The 19,488-nt window shown below is 37.7% G+C and overlaps 1 protein-coding gene across 1 annotated transcript; it reads right to left on the bottom strand.

Moving 5' to 3' along the window:
* Positions 1 to 842: 842 nt before the first annotated feature.
* Positions 843 to 18,260, bottom strand: grifin (galectin-related inter-fiber protein). Its single transcript, XM_028814593.2, has 4 exons — positions 18,237 to 18,260; positions 16,864 to 16,943; positions 6,090 to 6,252; positions 843 to 1,362 (listed from the first exon to the last, which is right to left on the bottom strand). Exons 1-4 carry the CDS (start codon positions 18,258 to 18,260, stop codon positions 1,198 to 1,200), a joined length of 432 nt encoding a protein of 143 aa, XP_028670426.1. The 3' UTR covers positions 843 to 1,197.
* Between the last annotated feature and the right edge of the window lie 1,228 nt (positions 18,261 to 19,488).

The raw sequence follows: 19,488 nt of genomic DNA, 5'->3' as shown, positions 1-19,488 counted from the left end.
ATGGCAACCTTAAATCAAGCTTGAACAAGTCCAAATGGCTGTATTCAGGAGGGTGTCCTTTAATGCAGTATCCCTCAGCCATGACAGTTTCCTATCTTGCTCATGATTCTGCCAGTACAGACGCCAACTCCCACAACATTGAACCCAGCATCCTGGTTTTAAATCTGTCTGCATGGAATTTGCACATTCTTCTTGCCTCTAATCGACTTACTTTTCCGTTCATTATTCCAAGGACACTCCTGTTGGGATAACTAGTGATTCTAAATAGTCCGTGGCAACCCAGTCCAGTTATGGTTTCTACCTTGTGTTCAAGACCATTGGTGACCCTAAATTGGACCAAACAGGTTTGTCAATGTAATAATGTAGTGCATTCAATTTAATTAAAATTTAGAGGAGTACAGATTTGCCAAAGCTCTGTAAGTGTCACATACCCCAGTCTCAGAGTATGCAAGAACTGGACTTTTTACAAGTGAAACTTTTGTCCCAATAAAGCACAGACATTCCAGATATAATATGAGGAAATGAGGCAATCAGTTGAAAAAAAGGTCCAGGGCAGTGTCAACACAGAGTTCAAGTTCCATTTTTGTTATTCTGACCAGCGAGTGCAGAGCTGATTCAGGTATTATTTTCTACACCTTTCACCTACACCAAGTGATCACCATGAAAGAAACACAACTGCTCCCTTTTTGCAGGACACTCACCTCAGCTGAAAATAAGAACTGGAAAGAGGGACCCCAGAGCCAGCTAATAGTCAATAACTGGCACTGCACTGTGTAATTCAATATACTGTTGTGTCTTATTTTTAATCATATAAAGTAGCACCTTTTGTGCTGTTAAATCTGTGAAATGTTTTCTAACTAATATGTAAAAACAGTATGAAGAAAATTATATTATTTAAGTGTAACCAAGAACAAATCAAATATTTTTTATTGCACTTTATTTTGAAATATTTTCATCAGCCGTCTCTCAATACATTTGACCTTTTCCACAGCAAAAATAGATTCATGGAAGCTCTTAGCAGGAGTGCTCTCTGTGCAAGTGATTTGACTAACCTCCATTCCACTTCAGTATTCAGGTCTGCTTCAAAAAATCTAACAGCAAAAGTGCAAACACTGATAGACTCCAAAACTGATCAGAAAAGTCTGCTTGACAGCTTCTGCTTAACATTAACTCCCATCCATCCCATCTTTGGAAGTCTTAATAGTACGGCTTCTTTGTGATTTCCACAGAGGAGATATTGATGTCATGTGTCACTTGCACTTTGGTGACTGTTTTCAGATCTTCTACTCGGTGCTTGTACTTCAGAATTTTGGAATCATCAATAAAAACATGGAAGTTTTCATTGTCAGAGTAAATTTCAACCTAAAACGCAAAAGACATATGTAATGCAGCAGAGTATTCTTAATGTCTAACTGTATAATGACTATAATTATATAATGACTGTTCCATAAACTAATCAATGTGTTGTTTTTTGATACTTGCATTTTTTCATTTAAATACATATTATCAAATTTGCTCATGACACTACAGAAATGGAAAGATCAGCAACAATGATAATAGTGCATTGAGGAATTGTGGACAATGGCGGCACTTTTAAACTTTTTAAACTAAGACCAAGTAGACCAATATATACAAAGGTACAGGTTTATTACCAGTGGTGTTTCTACATTAAGTGCAGACGGGAAACTGCCCATATAACACCTGTCAAGCAGATGACACTGTAGTGCAAAAATCAAATAAGTAGCAAACTTGTCTCAATAATGTATTATTACTGTATTATTGTATTATTATTAATGTTTCTGGCAAACTCAACTCAGTTGTTATAATGATGTTTTTACAGTTTTCTATAATATGCTCAATATAATTTCTCATTTAGAACAGAATTCTTTTTTGGAGTATGTGAAATTTTATTTGCGTCTGGTGCCAGAAGCCTGTTACCAGGGGCATTGGGCAGGTCCTTTGACCCTGAAGTGTTCTTGGCATAACTTTGCTCAGGTATGCACATGTGTAGGGTGAACTTTTGAAGGCTAGAGGCCTATTAAGCGACCCATTCATTTATTTAAAGTGGTGGAGCTAATAGAATGTGTGAACTTGTACGTCTCACTATTTCAGAGTAGTCATCATTTTTATCATTAGTCACATTGATTACTTATGTGCAATACAATGTAGCACTTTGGCAAATGAACAAAAACTGGAAATACATCAAACTGAAAATATTAGAGTATATGTAATATAATATAAATATAATAATATAAACATCAGAAATACATTAGACCGTGCTCCTGTGTGGGTGGTGACATCCTTTACAAGTTCTACAACTTTGTGCATTTTCAACACTGTGGTGTGCTAAACCAGCAACATCACTTCAAGTGGCCCACCAAATTATCAAGCTAATTAAAATGCAGGTTCATTTATGGTTGGAACTAAAATCTGAAGCCACGGGGGGCCTGAGAACTGAAAGATTGGAACCACTGACCTAACACATTGTGAAATACAATGTCTAGTCTTTGTTCACTCATATGAAGCCGTCTACAACAACAACATTTATTTATATAGCACATTTTCATACAGATAATGTAGCTCAAAGTGCTTTACATGATGAAGAAAAGAAAAATAAAAGACAAAGTAAGAATTAAAATAAGACAACACTAATCAACATAGAGTAAGAGTAAGGTCCGATGGCCCTTATGGTCTATTCCCTACCACACTGCTGCAGCGACTCCAGTCTTCCACAACTCCTTCCATGAGGCTCCAAAGGTCTCTTTTCTGCCATGTCCACTGCCTGCACATTCACAATGCCGGCTCACACCATTACTTGTGGTCAGCGGCAATATTATCTGCACTCATATCCCCCACCTTTGAGAGCCGAGCCAAGCCAAGGTCTTTCCTGAGATTGTTGGCCACTAAATATGTAGGCCAGTAGATTTAAGCAGAGCAGTGTATGTTGAAGGGTTCGCTCTAAGTATGTGGTCATCTCCCTCTTCTTCTGTCTCTTTGTCTCTCTGGCACACACACACACACACACGCACACGCACACACACGCACACACACACACACACACACTGTCTGCACTCAGCATGGCTCCATCCCTTCTGACAGTCCACAGTCACCTTCTCAGCCTCTGTCTCCCATTTCTATGTGGTCCCTTAATTTCCATGCCAAAAACACCAACCTTTATTACATACTAGCAAAATACCCACGCTTCGCAGCGGCGAAGTACTGCCTTAAAATTTTTATTAAGAAGAAAAGTAAACTTTTTTAAACTGAGGGAAAATATACCAATAATTATTTGTTAAGGATCTGTTTGTATACCACGTTGTTAGTTCGGCCCTCTGGTTGTAATATGACCAATCTGTGCGCTGAGCTTACTGTTGAGCATGCAACGTACAGTTGGCCCTGTGAAAAGCAATCTTGCCTCTTATCAATGCCAACCATGTGTAGGGTATGTCCCTGAGACTTATTGTCATTGCGAAGCAGAGCCTTACTGAAAATTGGAGGCGTTTGAATTGAAATGGGAGATCAGAGGGTATAACGGGGATGCAAGGAATAAAAACTCTCTCCCCTGAGCCACTGCCAGTAAAAATTGTTGCCTCAATTAGGTTCTTTTGCTGACAAGTGACCTGAAGTCTCGTGCCGTTACAAAGTTTTGGTGGCTGTAAGTTTCTCAGTAACATTATTGGTGCCACAACCTTCAAAATTAGATTATGCTCAGGAGTGCCTGGAGGATTCAGAGTGTGGAGAAACTCTACCAGATAGTGCACCGCGTCTTCCACTTCTACAACTGAATCCACAGACTGATATGTTTTCGGTTGTGAAGGTAGTTCTTGAAGTAAAATGTGGTGTATAGTCGTAGTCATGTTATTTCTCGGTGTCAGGATAGCTCTCTCCCTCAACCATGACACGTTGTTTTTGTGGAGATTTCGTAGATTGGGGTAAACATTTTGAAGAAGGCTTTGTAAGAGGCATTGGCGGTTTTCCAAAGGTGTAAAATATTTGGCCATTTTGGTACACTTGAAAGCGACAACCGAACAATTCAGCAGCAGCCATCAACTCACATGCAGAACCACAGGTGAAGAGCTTAAGCATTTCACTCTTATACTGCTCCTGTGTAGTATAATTTTCTCCTGTACCATCATCAGTCCACACTTTGAACCTGTCCCAGTTATTCAATACATGAGACACAATGTTCTTCCGGATATCAAGAGTGAGCCTGATATGGCCGTGCAATATGTAACACAGAGGATGGAAAAAGCAGTCGCCATTTCCGGGCATGGAAACCACTCGGTAAGTGACAGTTCTCTGGATCGATGATGATCACCTCGATAGACATGTTAATGGGGGTACGGTTGGAACGATAAAGGAAATGGGTACCTGAACAATGTAAACTAAGTCTAAAATACCTACACAATAACTATAATCATAATAAATGAACAATAAAACAGCGGAGAAGCCGTGGATTAAATAAAAAGGCTGCAGAAGAGACCAGAGCGATGGACGGCCTTATATAGGCAAGCAGCCAACTATGTGGAAGGCGTGGGGATGGGGGACCCAACACCGACTCACACAGTGGCCGAGTTACAGGCTATGGACGTATATATGTACGTAAGTAGGATTCAGTTAGTGTTGGGAACCCGCGTACCAAATTTCTTGAAGATGGGCCCATAAGTAACAAAGACCATTGGAAAGTTCAATATGGCGGCTGACAGTGGCGTCATACCACCGAAATAAGTACGTACATCGGTTTCGGTTAGTGCAGTGAAGCCGCCTACCAAATTTCGTGAAGATGGGGCCATAAATAATAGTTTAACATGGCGGATGTTGTCGACCATTATGACCGTTACGCGTAGAATTTCAGCCGACAGTGGCATCATACCACCGATTAAGTACGTACATCGCTTTCGGTTAGCGCAGGGAAGCCGCCTACCAAATTTCGTGAAGATGGGGCCATAAATAAGAAAGTTTAACATGGCGGACGTTGTTGACCGTTATGACCATAATGCGTAGAATTTCGAAATGAAACCTGCTTAACTTTTGTAAGTAAGCTGTAAGGAATGAGCCTGCCAAATTTCAGCCTTCTACCTACACGGGAAGTTGGACAATTAGTGATGAGTGAGTCAGTGAGTCAGTGAGGGCTTTGCCTTTTATTAGTACAGATACAAAATACAAGGAGAGTTACTCAATAAAGAACAAAACACAAAGCGCAAAATAATAACATTTTTATGCCATCCTGGGCCTTCCTGAGATAACCCTGCCCAACTAATGGAGTGACTGGTCCACCTTCCACTACAGTACTAAACTGAACCCTTCTATTTAACACCTTCTCTACCTCTTTCCTTGTCAAGCTCTTTTTAGTACCACTCTTCTTCAGAATCCGGGACGATAGATAGATAGATAGATAGATAGATAGATAGATAGATAGATAGATAGATAGATAGATAGATAGATAGATAGATTTTTGCATATACAGAAAGCTTCAGAAAGTATTCAGACTTTGTTGCTGCTTTGAAAATTCAATTGACCCCATAACAGTTACACAGCACATGTGTGTGTGTGTGTGTGCGTGTGTGTGTGTGTGTGTGTGAGTACACCAGGGCTTCATCTGGGGTTGGTTTCTGCCTTGCACCTGATGATCCCTTACTCTGGTAAATCTGAGCTGGAGTGAACACACTAGAAAATTAATGGTTGGATTTAAGCCACTTGAAAGTCTGTAAAAGATTTTCATTTTCATGAATTTTGAAAATGCTGTTAAACACACAGAGGTCTTGTGTGAGACAGATTTTCCAGTTTGCTGATTACCTGCCCTTTATGGAGTTTTTCCTTCTGTGGTGGAATTACTTCAGGGACTGATTTAGATTTGCTTATGTTTTTCTTCTTTTTTGCAAAGAAGTGCAGTCTTCAGGACTGAAGAATTTTTGTGGTTTCAAAATTAATACCTTTTTAAAAGTATTGTGGGCAGATGCTATAAAATAACCACAACCTAGAAATAATCCAAATCTAACTTGCAACCAAGTAAAACAGAATCTTTTCATCAGTGCCTATATGAAAATACACACTTGATTTCAAACAAGGAATTCTTTACTTATCTGTACCTGAAATGGTTCTCCAGCTCCAAAGGGGAAATTATTGGAGCGTTCTTCTTGACCCCAGCGATTTGACACATATGAATTGCAGACAATATCTGATTCCGAGAAACGAGGGTTAAAATGGAATGCGATGCGGTCATCTCGGTCACACATCAAATTAATTTCAAACCTGAAAAGCAAGCAGGCATCAGACACAGACATATTTGATTATAGATTTGACATTCACAAAAGTATAAATATCAACTAAATATTTCATTACTTCCTCATTTTCTTGTTATTTAATATGGAGGGATGTGTGGGGTTTGAGGTTAGAAACTGGTCACAACCTTTTATCTCATGTTACATGTAAGCAGAGGGGCTACACAGTGGCAGAGAAGTAGCACTGCTGTCTTGTAGTAAGGGCACCAGGATCATCCCAGCATGAAGTTTGGATATTCTCCCGCATATGTGTAGGTTTCATCCGGGTGCCACTGATCAAGTCACGCAAGATACGTGAATTGGTGAAGTTAAATTGGCCCTAATGTTTGTTTGGTGTGTGGGTGTGTTAGACTGGTGCCCTCTCCAGTCTTGTATCCTGTGCTAGCTGGGATAGACTCCAGCACCCCTCTTGACCCTGGTTTGGATTAAACGGGTTAGAAAATTGCATGCAAGCAGTTTAAGGGTTTAGTCTGTTGGGAAAGGAAGTGGAGAAAACAATCTATGACATTATTCCTCCTTCTCCATTGAAATTATCATATTGTTCAAAAATACCCACCTCATTTCGTTATATGTTTTTGTATATTTATAGGCGGAATTGTAATGAACAGTGTAGTAAATAATGCATAACACAAGTGAATGCAATCTAAGTGAAGAATTCTGTTCTCAAGACCTTACTTGGTCACAGTCTATTAATGCTTGGAAACACATCTACAAAATGCTCTCACTTCATTTTTAACATATAAAGTATGACATGTCATGTTGTTAGGATCTATTTTGTACTTTGGTACAATAGATAGATAGATAGATAGATAGATAGATAGATAGATAGATAGATAGATAGATAGATAGATAGATAGATAGATAGATAGATAGATAGATACTTTATTAATCCCAGGGGGAAATTCACAATAGGCCTATCCCAGGAGCACTGGATGTGACAGTTACTTTATTGCCTCCAATCTTTAGGATGTGAGGAGGGACTAGAGTCACCAGAAAAAAAGCATGTGGACATAAAAGGCCAATGCAGACAATGGCTGGAGAGGGACATGCAGTAAGCATGTACGACGAAGGCATGAGCCATCTGACCATCACGCCACCCCTAATGTGAAACATATCCATCCCGAAATGCAGGATTTATTATACTATATGTGTATTTCCAAAACCATGCAGACTATGGAAGAATATCTGACCCTTTAAAAGTAACCACATAAACATAAGGGGGAAATGCCAAGTTGTCAGAAAGGACACATGCAAATACTTTTAAAGTCCTTTATTCAATTAGTAGTTTTCTTAAAGATGGTTGAAAAGTACAAAATATGTATTGAAAACAAATCTTTGAATAAACTAAAATGTTATTCAGGGTAGTACAGTGCATGGTGGCGTGGTTTCACCTCACCTTTGTTTTTGTTTATCTTTTTACTTTTTTTCTGAAAATTTTCTATTTTTTATATGTTGAAGTTTTTGTTAAATCCTGTTGTTTGTTATTTTTTTTGTTATTTGTTTTCATTTTCACATGTTGTCATCATAATTTAAGTTTATGTTCCTTGTTTTTTATATATTGAGCCACGGGGACAGGGCCCCCTGATACTGAGCCCTAGTTATGACTAGTGAAGTCTCAGCTTTTTGTTGAGGAATTAACTCTTGCTTGTGTTTTTGGTTCCATTTGTTTGGATTCACCTCATTTAAGTTCTTGTTTGGTTTATTTGAGATTTGAAATATTGCTCGTTTTTTTTTTGTTTGCTTGATTCAACAGATTTGGATTTGTTAGTTTTAGAATTATTTTCCTTCTACATCATTGAATTATTTTTTGATGTATTTTTTGAATTTTTTAACTTTGTCCTATGCTGAAATATTTGGTTTGTTTTGAAATATTTTCCTTATTAAATCATTTGTCTCAATAAAGGATTCACCTCTTTTTTTGAGGCCAGAGATATTTATGGTTCCCCGTTCCCTTATTTGAGATTTACACAAACCTTTTCTTTTTGTTACTGTGCAGGGCACAGACCTGATCTGAAAACCGAGGGCCAGGCTTACTTAATTTTTTGAAGCCTACTTATGTTTTCAGGTCTGTTTTTGAGTTTGTGAGTCCTCCATCATAGCAGTTAGTGTAGCTGCTTCAATGGTCCGGTATGCTAGGATAAATTTCTACACCTCAATGTTGTTGGAGTTTGAATGTTTTCACTCTATGTGGGTTTTCCTTCTTCATCATCAAAAAATGCAGGTTAGGTGTATTGGTGACTCCAAAGTGGTTCTGTGTGAGAGTGGTGATGTGTATATGTGAGCCCTGCAATGGACTGGCACTTTAAACAGGTTGTTTCCTGCCTAGGCTGCCAGGCTAAGCTGTGCACCCTGAATTGGATTAAAAGGTTTGGAGAATGTTGTGCTATAATAATAGAAATTTTTACACTTTTTCAGATTTAAATAAGGATTCAAAGGAGACAGTTATGGTGTGAAATACCACGGAGCCAGAAATAGCCATTTGTGAAAGTTTGAAGGGGGTCTCTTTTTAAAGTCAGTTTTCAATATTTAATTTTTTTGTAAATGTAAATGTCAAAATGTAATGATAATATAAATTGATTACATTTTGTTAAGAAATTTAATTGTAAGCAACTTTTCAGTTTCACTATGTGTGTGTTGTCTATCGACCCAATATAGTGACAGCTCTGTCATAAACCCCCACACACTTTTGAAGAGATTTTTTGGCTGAATAAGTTACTCACTTTTGGACTTAAAAATCGTAATCAACGCAATCGTAGTTGAGTGTTTTTAGTTGAAAAGCAATCCTTAAAAATTGGGAATATGTCTACCAACTGTGTTAAGTCCTCAGAGGAGCAGGCTGATGCTAGCGTGAGGACTCTCAGCACTTACTGTATTTACTCTTATACAATATGGAAGACATCACCGAGGGAGTGCAACTCACCACAGTGGAGATGAACTAATTCTGTGACATCTTAAAGCAAGTGGCTACACCAGGTGGGTCATATTAATGGTGATGATCACTTATGCAATCAATCATTTCATATTTTATGTTTGTATGAAGATTAATTTAGACCACTTTGCAGAAATCGGTTTTCATTTTTACATTGAAGAGTTTTTTTCGATTGATTAGCACCAAAAAGCCAAATTAAATCCATTGTGCTTCTGTGTTGCCTAACAGTAAAACATGAAAATTTTCAAGGGGTTGAATACTTTATAAATACTGTATAATGCTTACAGAGGGTCCCAGCATGAGTCTTAGATAAGATGGTTGAAATACACTTCTTTTACAAGATATTTACTAATTGGCCCCTTAATGTGTTGAGGCACTTAAGCATTTTCACAAAATAAATAAATTCTCAAACTCTTTTAAGGGTACAGAAAAGGTGATTCTAATCATAGTATTGAAAATACAAACTAAAACCAATCCCATAAACCCATAAGATTAATATGAGAGTTTTTCTTAAGATGACAGTGAAAAGGTGAAATTTGAAATATCCGTGTTTGTGACGACATGACACGTGTAAGCGATGCTTTCATTTCTGCTTTAGATGGCAGTGGAAGGGGCAATAAAGAAAAGGATACAGGTTAACAAAATATCTTTTTCTTCATTTAATCTGATCTTTTAAAATAATCTTTCAAATATGGAAAGAGCTTTACATGCTGAAAGTAAATCCTATTCAAATGCTTAAGGAAACCATACACAGGATTTTCCAGGGGGTTATTAATATTTATTTCAAGCTGGCATTTCCGCAGAGAAAGCTCCTCAAGAAGTGATGTTTGATGTATGCATTAGTGAATATTGAATGTCTCTCTGGGCTTGTGACCTTAACCCCTTCATGTAATTGTATGGCTTACTATTGAATACCATATTTTAAAATAATTGGGCTTCTGCAAATGTGTTTATGAATTGGCAGTACAGATTTGCTGTTGGAACAACTACTTTTAAATTGTGAATATAAGTTAGAATTCTTGTCAGTTTCATTTAGCTCTAAGCTTGAAAATCCAAAAATTAAATAAGATTCTGACATTTTTAGTGACCTGGGATCTGTTTGACATAAAAGTTCTGGGTTTTGAGTTTACTTTGTCATCAAATAATTGGCAGAGCTTTTTCGTGGCCTGTATTAAAAGGTTATCATCTCAAGATGATGGAAGTACTGTACTCAACCCGGAGAAGGAAAAATTTCTGCCTTACACCTGAATGGGAAACAGGCAGATCTGCTGCCTATGGACAATTGTCCCATTACTTACCATCCCAGAGGATGAAACATAGTAATGCGCCTGGGGAGATCAAGCAACATTTTTCAAACACTTAGGTTATAGCAGAGATTCTATGAAAAAGCTGACTACAGGAAACTTGCAGAGGAACCTCAAGATGGTTGTCAGAGCTGTGTCTAATCCCTGGAAATGATTCTAGAAAAAATCCCAACTATGAACTAGGTTATATTAAAAATAGAAAAAAATTCTAACCCTAACTCTAACCTTAACCTTGCCAAAGCTAAGTAGGCTTAGAATTTGGAAAAAGATGTTGAAAGCTTTCTGGCAACCTGGCAGCGAGTAAAGTAAGAGATAAAACTGCAAAAAATGTAGTCTAAATGGGCTAGGGTTAAAATGAGAAAAACAACAAGTGGCTAATTATCAAGTCTCAAAATGCAAATGAGAAATCAAAGTCAAATAAAACACTCAAAAATGCTGCTATGAGGAAATGGGATCAGATGAGTGTTATAGACCAAATGGACTACCCCTATATCAGATAAAAAAACATAAGATCAACATTTATTACTTAGATTTCAATTCATCTTAGATGCAGCACATCTAATACAGTATCTTCAAAGTGTCTAAGTGTCAAAACTGAAAAAACTTTATTTGAAATTAGAGAGAAGAATTATTTGTAGAGAAAGAATTTCTTTAATGACTCAGATCATAATAAAAGTAAATTTGCTCTTAGCAAATCTTAAAATCATAACATGAAGGAGGGGAGGCCAGCATCAGGGAAACGGTGGAAGCATGGAAGCAGATAGGAAAGCAGGTTATCCTCTCTCTTCCAGTCCAGGGCATAAAGGCATTTATAATATTGTAGGTGCTTTTGATGAACTCCCTATGGGACTCATCTATTTTACACTTATTTAAATAAATAAATGCCATAAGATCAAACAACTATTGGGACTCTAGTTTTCCTTATTTTTAGCATTGTATTGAATTTATTAAAAGCAAGTAACGTTCCATACAAGCAAGACAAATTTTACAAAACTGAGTTCAAGTCATATCAATCCCCACCTATGAGAAAGAGAGCTAAACGAACAGAGTAAAACTTTAATAGTAGGAAAAAAAAATAATAAAAAAATAACAAATAAATTAATACAAAATAAAATAAAAAAGGGAAGAGAATATGCTTCCTCAAATTAAATGCTTATTCTAAAATGTTATTGATTAAATCCTGCCAGGTTTAAAAAAGTTTTGCACAGATCTTCTGAGTAAGAATTAAATTTTTTCCAATTTCAAATAATATATAACATCAGTTACCCACTGACTTAAAAGAGGTGAGTTAGGATTCTTCCAGTTGAGCAAGATAAGTCTACATGCCAATAGTGTAGTAAAGGTAATTACAGTTTGTTTGTCCTCCACTTTAAGCCCATCTGGAAGCACACCAAACACAGCTCTTAGTGGATTAGGAAGGCATTTTGGTGCAGAATGATGTTAATTTGGTGCGCACCCAAAACATGTGGCCCAATGAGGCTGGAACTTGACTGCAATATTGCAGGTTGGAGCTTGCCCTGGAAACATTTTGGACAATTTTAAATAAGACAGATGTGCTCGATAGATGATTTTAAGATGAATAATTGTATGCCTTGCGAATACGGAGCTAGAGTGAATTCTGTGCATTGCTACCTTCCACTCCTTTTCCCACTATACCCTGGGATCTTAGAAAGGGAGGGACATTAAAAAGTTTCTATATATTACAGAAATGTTGTCTGAGTCCTCAAGACTTATCAATACTTTTTCCGGAGTAGAAGTAGGTGGGAGGTGAGGAAAATTGGGCAGGTTTTGTTTAGCAAAGTTTCTAATTTGAAGGTAATGAAAGAAATGTGTTGCTGGAAAGTTAAATTTGGAGTGCAATTCTTCATAGGATGCGAAGACATCTATGCACAAATCTCTAAGCGATTTAATCCCAAATGTTTTCCAAGCATAAAAAAAAAATGCATACATTTGAGAGGGTGGAAAAAGGTGGTTATCATGCAGAGGTAAAAGCTTCTCTATCTTGAAGTACTTCTTACATTAGTTCCATATTCTGAGTGAATGAAGCACAATTAGATTGTTAGTGTATTGGCGATAACTTGTAATTACTGGGGTACAAAGCAAGGAATATAAAGAAGTACAGCAGGATTTTATATTGATGTATATTGGAATGCTCTGAAATAGAAAAAGATGCTTAGGAAGAATATTCGTCTTGACTATGTTAATTCTTCCAGCTAAAGTAAAATGAAGGGTAGACCATCTATGCAAGTCTTGATTAAGTTTTTCCATACAGATAGCAATAGTTTATTGATAAAGAGCTTTATGGTTACTTGTGATGTTTACCCCTAGGTATTTAAAATGATCTGCGATGATAAAAGGGAAGGTGTCCAATCTAGTATTGTGTGCAAGAGAGTTCACTGGAAAGAGCACACTCAAATTAATTCTGAGACCAGAAATCTTTTGAAATTCTATTAGTGCTGTTAGGACTGCAGGCACAGTATTTTGTGGATCTGAAATATATAGTACCACATCATCTGCATATAGTGACATTTTCTGTTCAAGTCCTTCTCTGATAATTCCCTTTATCTCATAAGAATTTCAACAATGAATTGCTAGTGCCTCAATGGTGATTGCAAAAAGTAGTGGTGATAGGGGGCATCCTTGTCTAGTACCACATTCTAGTTTGAAGTAGTCTGAAATGATGCTGTTAATACAAACTGAAGATTCTAGAATGGTATGCAGTAGTTTGATCCATGCACATATGTTCGGGCCAAACCTAAATTTCTCCAGTGTAGTGAAAAGGTAGTTCCATTCAACCATATCGAATGCTTTTTCTGCATCCAACAATAATAACATCTCCGGGGTGTTAGACTCTGTAGGTGAATATATTATATGAAACAGGCATCAAAGCTAAGTGTCTACATTTAATAAATCCAGTTTGGTCTTGTGATATTACTGAAGGAAACACTTTCTCAATCCTTCTAGATAGGACTTTGGAGAGTATCTTAACATCGTTATTCAGAAGAGAGATTGGTCTGAATGATGCACATTGTAATAAGTCTTTATTTTGCTTAGGAAAGATGGTAATCAATGCTTGGCGAAACATTTGAAGTAGAATTTTATTGTCTCTAGCTTCTATAAATGTTGCTAATAAAAGGGGAGCTAACTTAATCGAGAATTTATTATAAAATTCAGCAGGGTAGCAATCTGGGCCTGCTGCATTACCACTCTGAAGTGAGTTTATAGCATCTAGTAATTCTGATAATGCCAGAGGTTTATTCAATTCCTCTGAACTGAGAGTATCTAGTTATAGTATCTGTAATACATCTAGGAATTCTAAATTTTATTCCTTCTAGAATGCAATATGACTGCCAAAATGGACTCAGGATGGGATTCTAAATTTTATTCCTTCCTGAGTCCATTTTGGTAGTCAGTTTGCCTTCTAGATAGACAGCTAGTAGTGTGTGTGTCCCCTGGGAAAAATCTGGCTTTTTACAAAAGCACAAAAAATAAATAAATATTATTATAATGTGAAAAACAACAAACCTTCTTTGAAATACATATTAGAATAACTAAAAATATATACAAGAAAACCTCTGACTTGATTAAAGGTAAAAAAGCAGTCACAGTCACAGTGAATTTTTATTATGTTGATAATTGTATTGTTATTTATGTAATGTGTTTCTGATTACATACACTGATATTTCACATACAGTAATCCCTCCTCCATCGCGGGGGTTGCGTTCCAGAGCCACCCGCGAAATAAGAAAATCCGCGAAGTAGAAACCCATATGTTTATATGGTTATTTTTATATTGTCATGCTGGGGTCACAGATTTGCGCAAAAACACAGGAGGTTGTAGAGAGACATGAACTTTATTCAAACACTGCAAACAAACATTTGTCTCTTTTTCAAAAGTTTAAACTGTGCTCCATGACAAGACAGAGATGACAGTTCCGTCTCACAATTAAAAGAATGCAAACATATCTTCCTCTTCAAAGGAGTGCTTGTCAGGAGCAGTGACTGTCACAGAGATAGAGAGAAAAGCAAACAGATCAATAGGGCTGTTTTTCTTTTAAGTATGTGAAGCACCGCGGCACAAAGCTGTTGAAGGCGGCAGCTCACACCCCCTCCGTCAGGAGCAGACAAAGTGAGACAGAGTTTGTTTTTCAATCAAAAATCAATACGTGCCCTTCGAGCTTTTAAGTATGCGAAGCTCCGTGCAGCATGTCGTTTCAGGAAGCAGCTGCACAAAAGATCACAAAGTGAAGATAATCTTTCAGCATTTTTAGACGAGCATCCGTATCGTCTAGGTGTGCGAACAGCCCCCCTGCTCAATCCCCCTACGTCAGGATCAGAGAAAGTCAGCGCAAAAGAAAGAGAAAAGTAAGCTGGGTAGCTTCTCAGGCATCTGCCAATAGCGTCCCTTGTATGAAATCAACTGGGCAAACCAACTGAGGAAGCATGTACCAGAAATTAAAAGACCCATTGTCCACAGAAACCCGCGAAGCAGCGAAAAATCCGCGATATATATTTAAATATGCTTACATATAAAATCCGCGATGGAGTGAAGCCGCGAAAGGCGAAGTGCGATATAGCGAGGGATTACTGTATTTTTGTTTTGTTTATAACATTCAACGTGTTATGTCATCTCCTTGAAACTATTTAAGACAGCAACCTGCTAGTGTAAGCATCCAAGATTTTGGATTTGTAAAAAAAATCTTTATTGTATGTTTAGCTAGAGATAAAATCCATTCAGGAAGGGAGGACTTTTCATGTTTTTTTTTTATTCATTTTCTGTCATTTATATTGGGTGTCACACATGTGCGTGTAGGACACAATTTCAGCACTCATGAAAGGGTAATCCCACCCTGTGTCAAGGGTTGGCTCTGTCTTTGATGACTTTCCACTTCTTCCATCAACAGGCCAGAAGAATGACTGCCCAATGACCTGTGATATAACTTCTGGTTTCTGATCACCGGAGCCAACCTCTTCCTGCCTCTGTGCTTTATACCCACCTCCAGCAGCATCTTGCTTCAGTTCAGTCTGTAACTTGCGTCTGGAATGACGTTATTGTGATTACTGTTAATTCGTGTTTGTGACTTTGTCAACAATTATACAAGCTTTGTCATTTCATGCCCCAACTCTTTATAATATTTTGTGTCTTTTGGTACACTGCCTTTGGTGTTTTAATATTTTGATTTTTACTCCTAACAACAATCATTTTTCCCTTCTCATCCTAGACTTTTATTCTTACTTTTGCCAATTTGGCCTGCCTTTCTCTACCACTATCAGAACAACAACTGCTTGTTTCTCCAAATCAATGCAATCAGGTTTGATAAGCACAGGTAGGTCTCACTTTATGAAAATGACTTGAACATATCATTAAAATGTTTCTTTTTTTCTCATCTCTTGCCCATCTTTACTTTTGATTTTCTTTGGAAACATAAAGAAATGAGCTCTTTATGCTCAAAGGCTAACGCTGCTGAGTCAAGGGTGAAGGGTCAAATGATTCATGCCTGGAATAGGTTACTTTATATTTATATATTAAGTGTCCGCCATTTTTTCTTTGGGAGCTAAGGTCACTGAACTCAAACTTCCGGTCTCCTCTGACAACTTCAATGGCTATTTCCACATGTGTAATTGGAAGCTCACCTTTGCAAAACTCTTTCACACGTAGAACCTGGAACAATATCAGGTCAACAATTTCTAGAACATTTCCTGAGAATCATGCTGTTTCCACTTACACATACAGCCCATTAATTTGATTTTGTCATTAGCCCTATGTGATGCTGGTGTTAAAGTTCCTTATCCGGTTTTAGTTGTTTATCCATTTTGTTTGTTCTCTCTTATTGTTTCTTGTATTTGTTAATTGTTTTCTCCTTCCTATGTTTCGTATTAAATCCAAATGGTATCATAAGAAATACAGTATGGTTTACCTCAAGTAAACCCACAGATAAACTGAAATGCCATGCACGGTGATTTCTTGCTAGCTTCATCTCCTCACTGTGTGTTGGGCTTTTTGTGCCCACCGTGTATAAACTTGTCATAACATATTGCATGCTTGACTCTGTAATTTTACAGCTCTGTTCACACATAAACTGAGATATTAGATTCCCAGAAATCACATTAGCATTGGAAATTGAACAGCTGAGTTTATTGGGTTATCACTTCATTTATCCATAACCTTAAACTGCTAATTATCACTACATTTCTGGAATAATTTGCTCCTGAACCAGTGCTTAAAATTACATATCTGACCTGGTCAACATTGGTATTAATTTTTGTAGCTTGCTGATATCAATTCACAGCCACTGTCATTACTAATAACTATTTAATTAGACATACTTATAATCAGAATATGACTTACTTATTGGCTGTGGAAGGTGCCTCTCCTTTTACAATAATACTCCATCCTGGACAGAGACCTTCAGGGCAGGTAGCTTCAAACTAAAAATCCCAACAAGACAATGTTATTTGTGCTGTCTTTTGTAGATTATACTATTTATGTTGTGAATCAATATATTCTTATTATATAATAAAGCTGCAGCCTAAAACATGATTTTCACCTGTAGAGAGATATGCTTAGCATATTGGATTAACACATATGAATTACACTTCATATTTCTTGCACAACCCTTGACACAGTATAATCTAATCCAATCTCTTTCACCGGACTCTTTCCAATGACTTCTAGAAATGTGTTGCTTGTTCTTGATTGGTCACTTACTAACTATAGAGGTCATTATTAAGAAACATCAGTTGACAATTTGCAGACAGCGTGGACTACTGCATACAAGTGTAGTTAAACTTAGTTCCACTTAAGATAATGTCACGTTATGCGACTTGCAGTTTTGGGGTCAGATTTGCCACATCAATTTAAATGACTGAAAATTGTTACCCATGTCACATTTACTGACCGAGCACCGACCTTTTAGCACAGCCTTTCTCATGCCTTTTTCTGACAGCTAATAGTGTGCTGCCTTGTGGAACTGGCTCTGTTCGAAAGGTTTAACAGCTTTGGCGAGTTCAGCATTAATCTCTGCATCCTTTTTTCTTTTTTTCATTCTGTCATGGTATGTAAACCACGTAACTTAAGACTGACAATCTTCTTTTCTGTTTGTGAGTTTCAAAGCCCCCATGTTCCTTGTCACTGCTTTCTATAAATTGTTCTTCCCAATGAGCATTCATTGGTTGTCAGCTCTCATGCACATAGAGCCTGCCTCTTTGACTAAAGACAATTCAGAGCGAGTTGCTGAATAGTTAGAGTGAGTCACCAGGTATGTCAGACTACATGACTGATTTCTTGGGAGCAAACCACCAACTACCTTCAACTTGGTAATATTATGTAAATGAAGTCTACCACTGAAAATTGCTGAAAAAGTCACATAATGTTATATAGCCTTTACAAATTAATTAATCTGGCAATGCCCCATTAGTATTTTTAAACTTATGTCCACTAGAGAGAGAGAGAGATACACAACAAAATATTGTGTTCACTTTTGTTGGAATTACTGGAGGTAAAGGTTGCTGCTGACCATGATCATTTGATAACTTACTAACTTGTGGAGCAGCAGTATCATTGGTTAATTTAGGGGCTCACTGCTATGTGTTATTATTCCACAACTCAGTGAATATTGATGGTTTTGTGGACATCCTAAAGACTGCATAGGTCAATGTTGAGCACCATCATTTGATAACATACTAAACGCAGGCATCAAGCACTCTTTTTGGATAACTTACCAACTCCGTGGATGCTATTTCCATACTTACTAAGTGTAGGAGTCACTGTGAAATACCTTTGAACAGTCTACTTAGTATATGGGGTTCTGCTGAGCACCAACATTTGATGGTAAACCAAAGCTCAAAGTCACTGTTGAGTAGCTTCAATAGATAACTTACTAACTTAAGGGATCATAGGTGAGCGCCATCATTTGATAACTTACTAACTATAAGGGTAACTACCGACTGTCGTATTTGATAATTTTTCCAACAATAAGAGTCAGTGGTGAGCAGTATCAGATGATAACTTATAAGCTGTAGGAATAGCTTTTTAGTATTATTACTTCAAGACTTGGGATTTCTGGGTGTGGTCACTGTGGTGTACCATTAATGAACAACCTGGAGCTGAGAGAGTGGACCTCTTGGTAAGCAGGGTCGCATTTTAAATCCTTTAAAGACAATATCATTTACAAACAAATGACTTCTGCTGGTATGTCCAAAGACAGGAGATGCTTGTTTCCTGCTTTGGTCAGAAAGATTGAAGGCTATACCTCATTTTTCTCATTGCTTGATGAGTTTTCTCCTTTCTGAATATTTTATTTGTACTGTTATTACTTCTTATTCTTATTCTGGGCTCATTCATGCCAAGCCAGCAGTTAGGTCAACCATAGAGTCTGTGCAGTATGAAATTTATTATCCCTTAAAATTATCTGTGTAGCTCTGTTTTTGTTAAACGTGAACTAAGGGTATGAAAGGTGGCTATTTGACCCACGGTCCCACTTGCATCCCTTTTCCAGATACGGCACTGGTGAGGGATTATAGAATATGCACATACAGACAGAAAGGGATAGACTAGGTTTCAAAACCTTGTAGACTGATTTATTGGACATAGGAAGTTAAGTTTCTAAACCTGCTTTATCCAGAGCAGGGCCATGAGGAAGTTGCAGCCTATCCCAGCCAGCCTAATTCACAAAGAAGGAACAATTCCTGGACACGGTGGCACTCCATCGCAAGGTGAACACTGTGGCGGACAGGAGGCCCAGAGTGGGAGGACTGGGGGAGAGTGTATTTTTCAGAATGTTTCTCTCCTGGACCAGCAAAGGGCAGCCCCCTTGGCTTGCAGTGGGGCTCGTGGCCATCGCCAGGTGGGCACACGAACATTTTCACTGCCCTATTTGGCCCACCTGGGTGCTGGGTGGTAAAACTGTCTTCTGCCTGTGTGTTTCTGGGTTGGCTTTCACACACACACATACACACTTGAGCCAGTTTAACA

The sequence above is a fragment of the Erpetoichthys calabaricus genome, chromosome 11 (genome assembly GCF_900747795.2).
Source record: "Erpetoichthys calabaricus chromosome 11, fErpCal1.3, whole genome shotgun sequence".
Lineage (NCBI taxonomy): Eukaryota > Metazoa > Chordata > Cladistia > Polypteriformes > Polypteridae > Erpetoichthys > Erpetoichthys calabaricus.
Note: the sequence above shows the minus strand (reverse complement) of the source record. Positions and strands in the feature narration are given on the sequence as shown.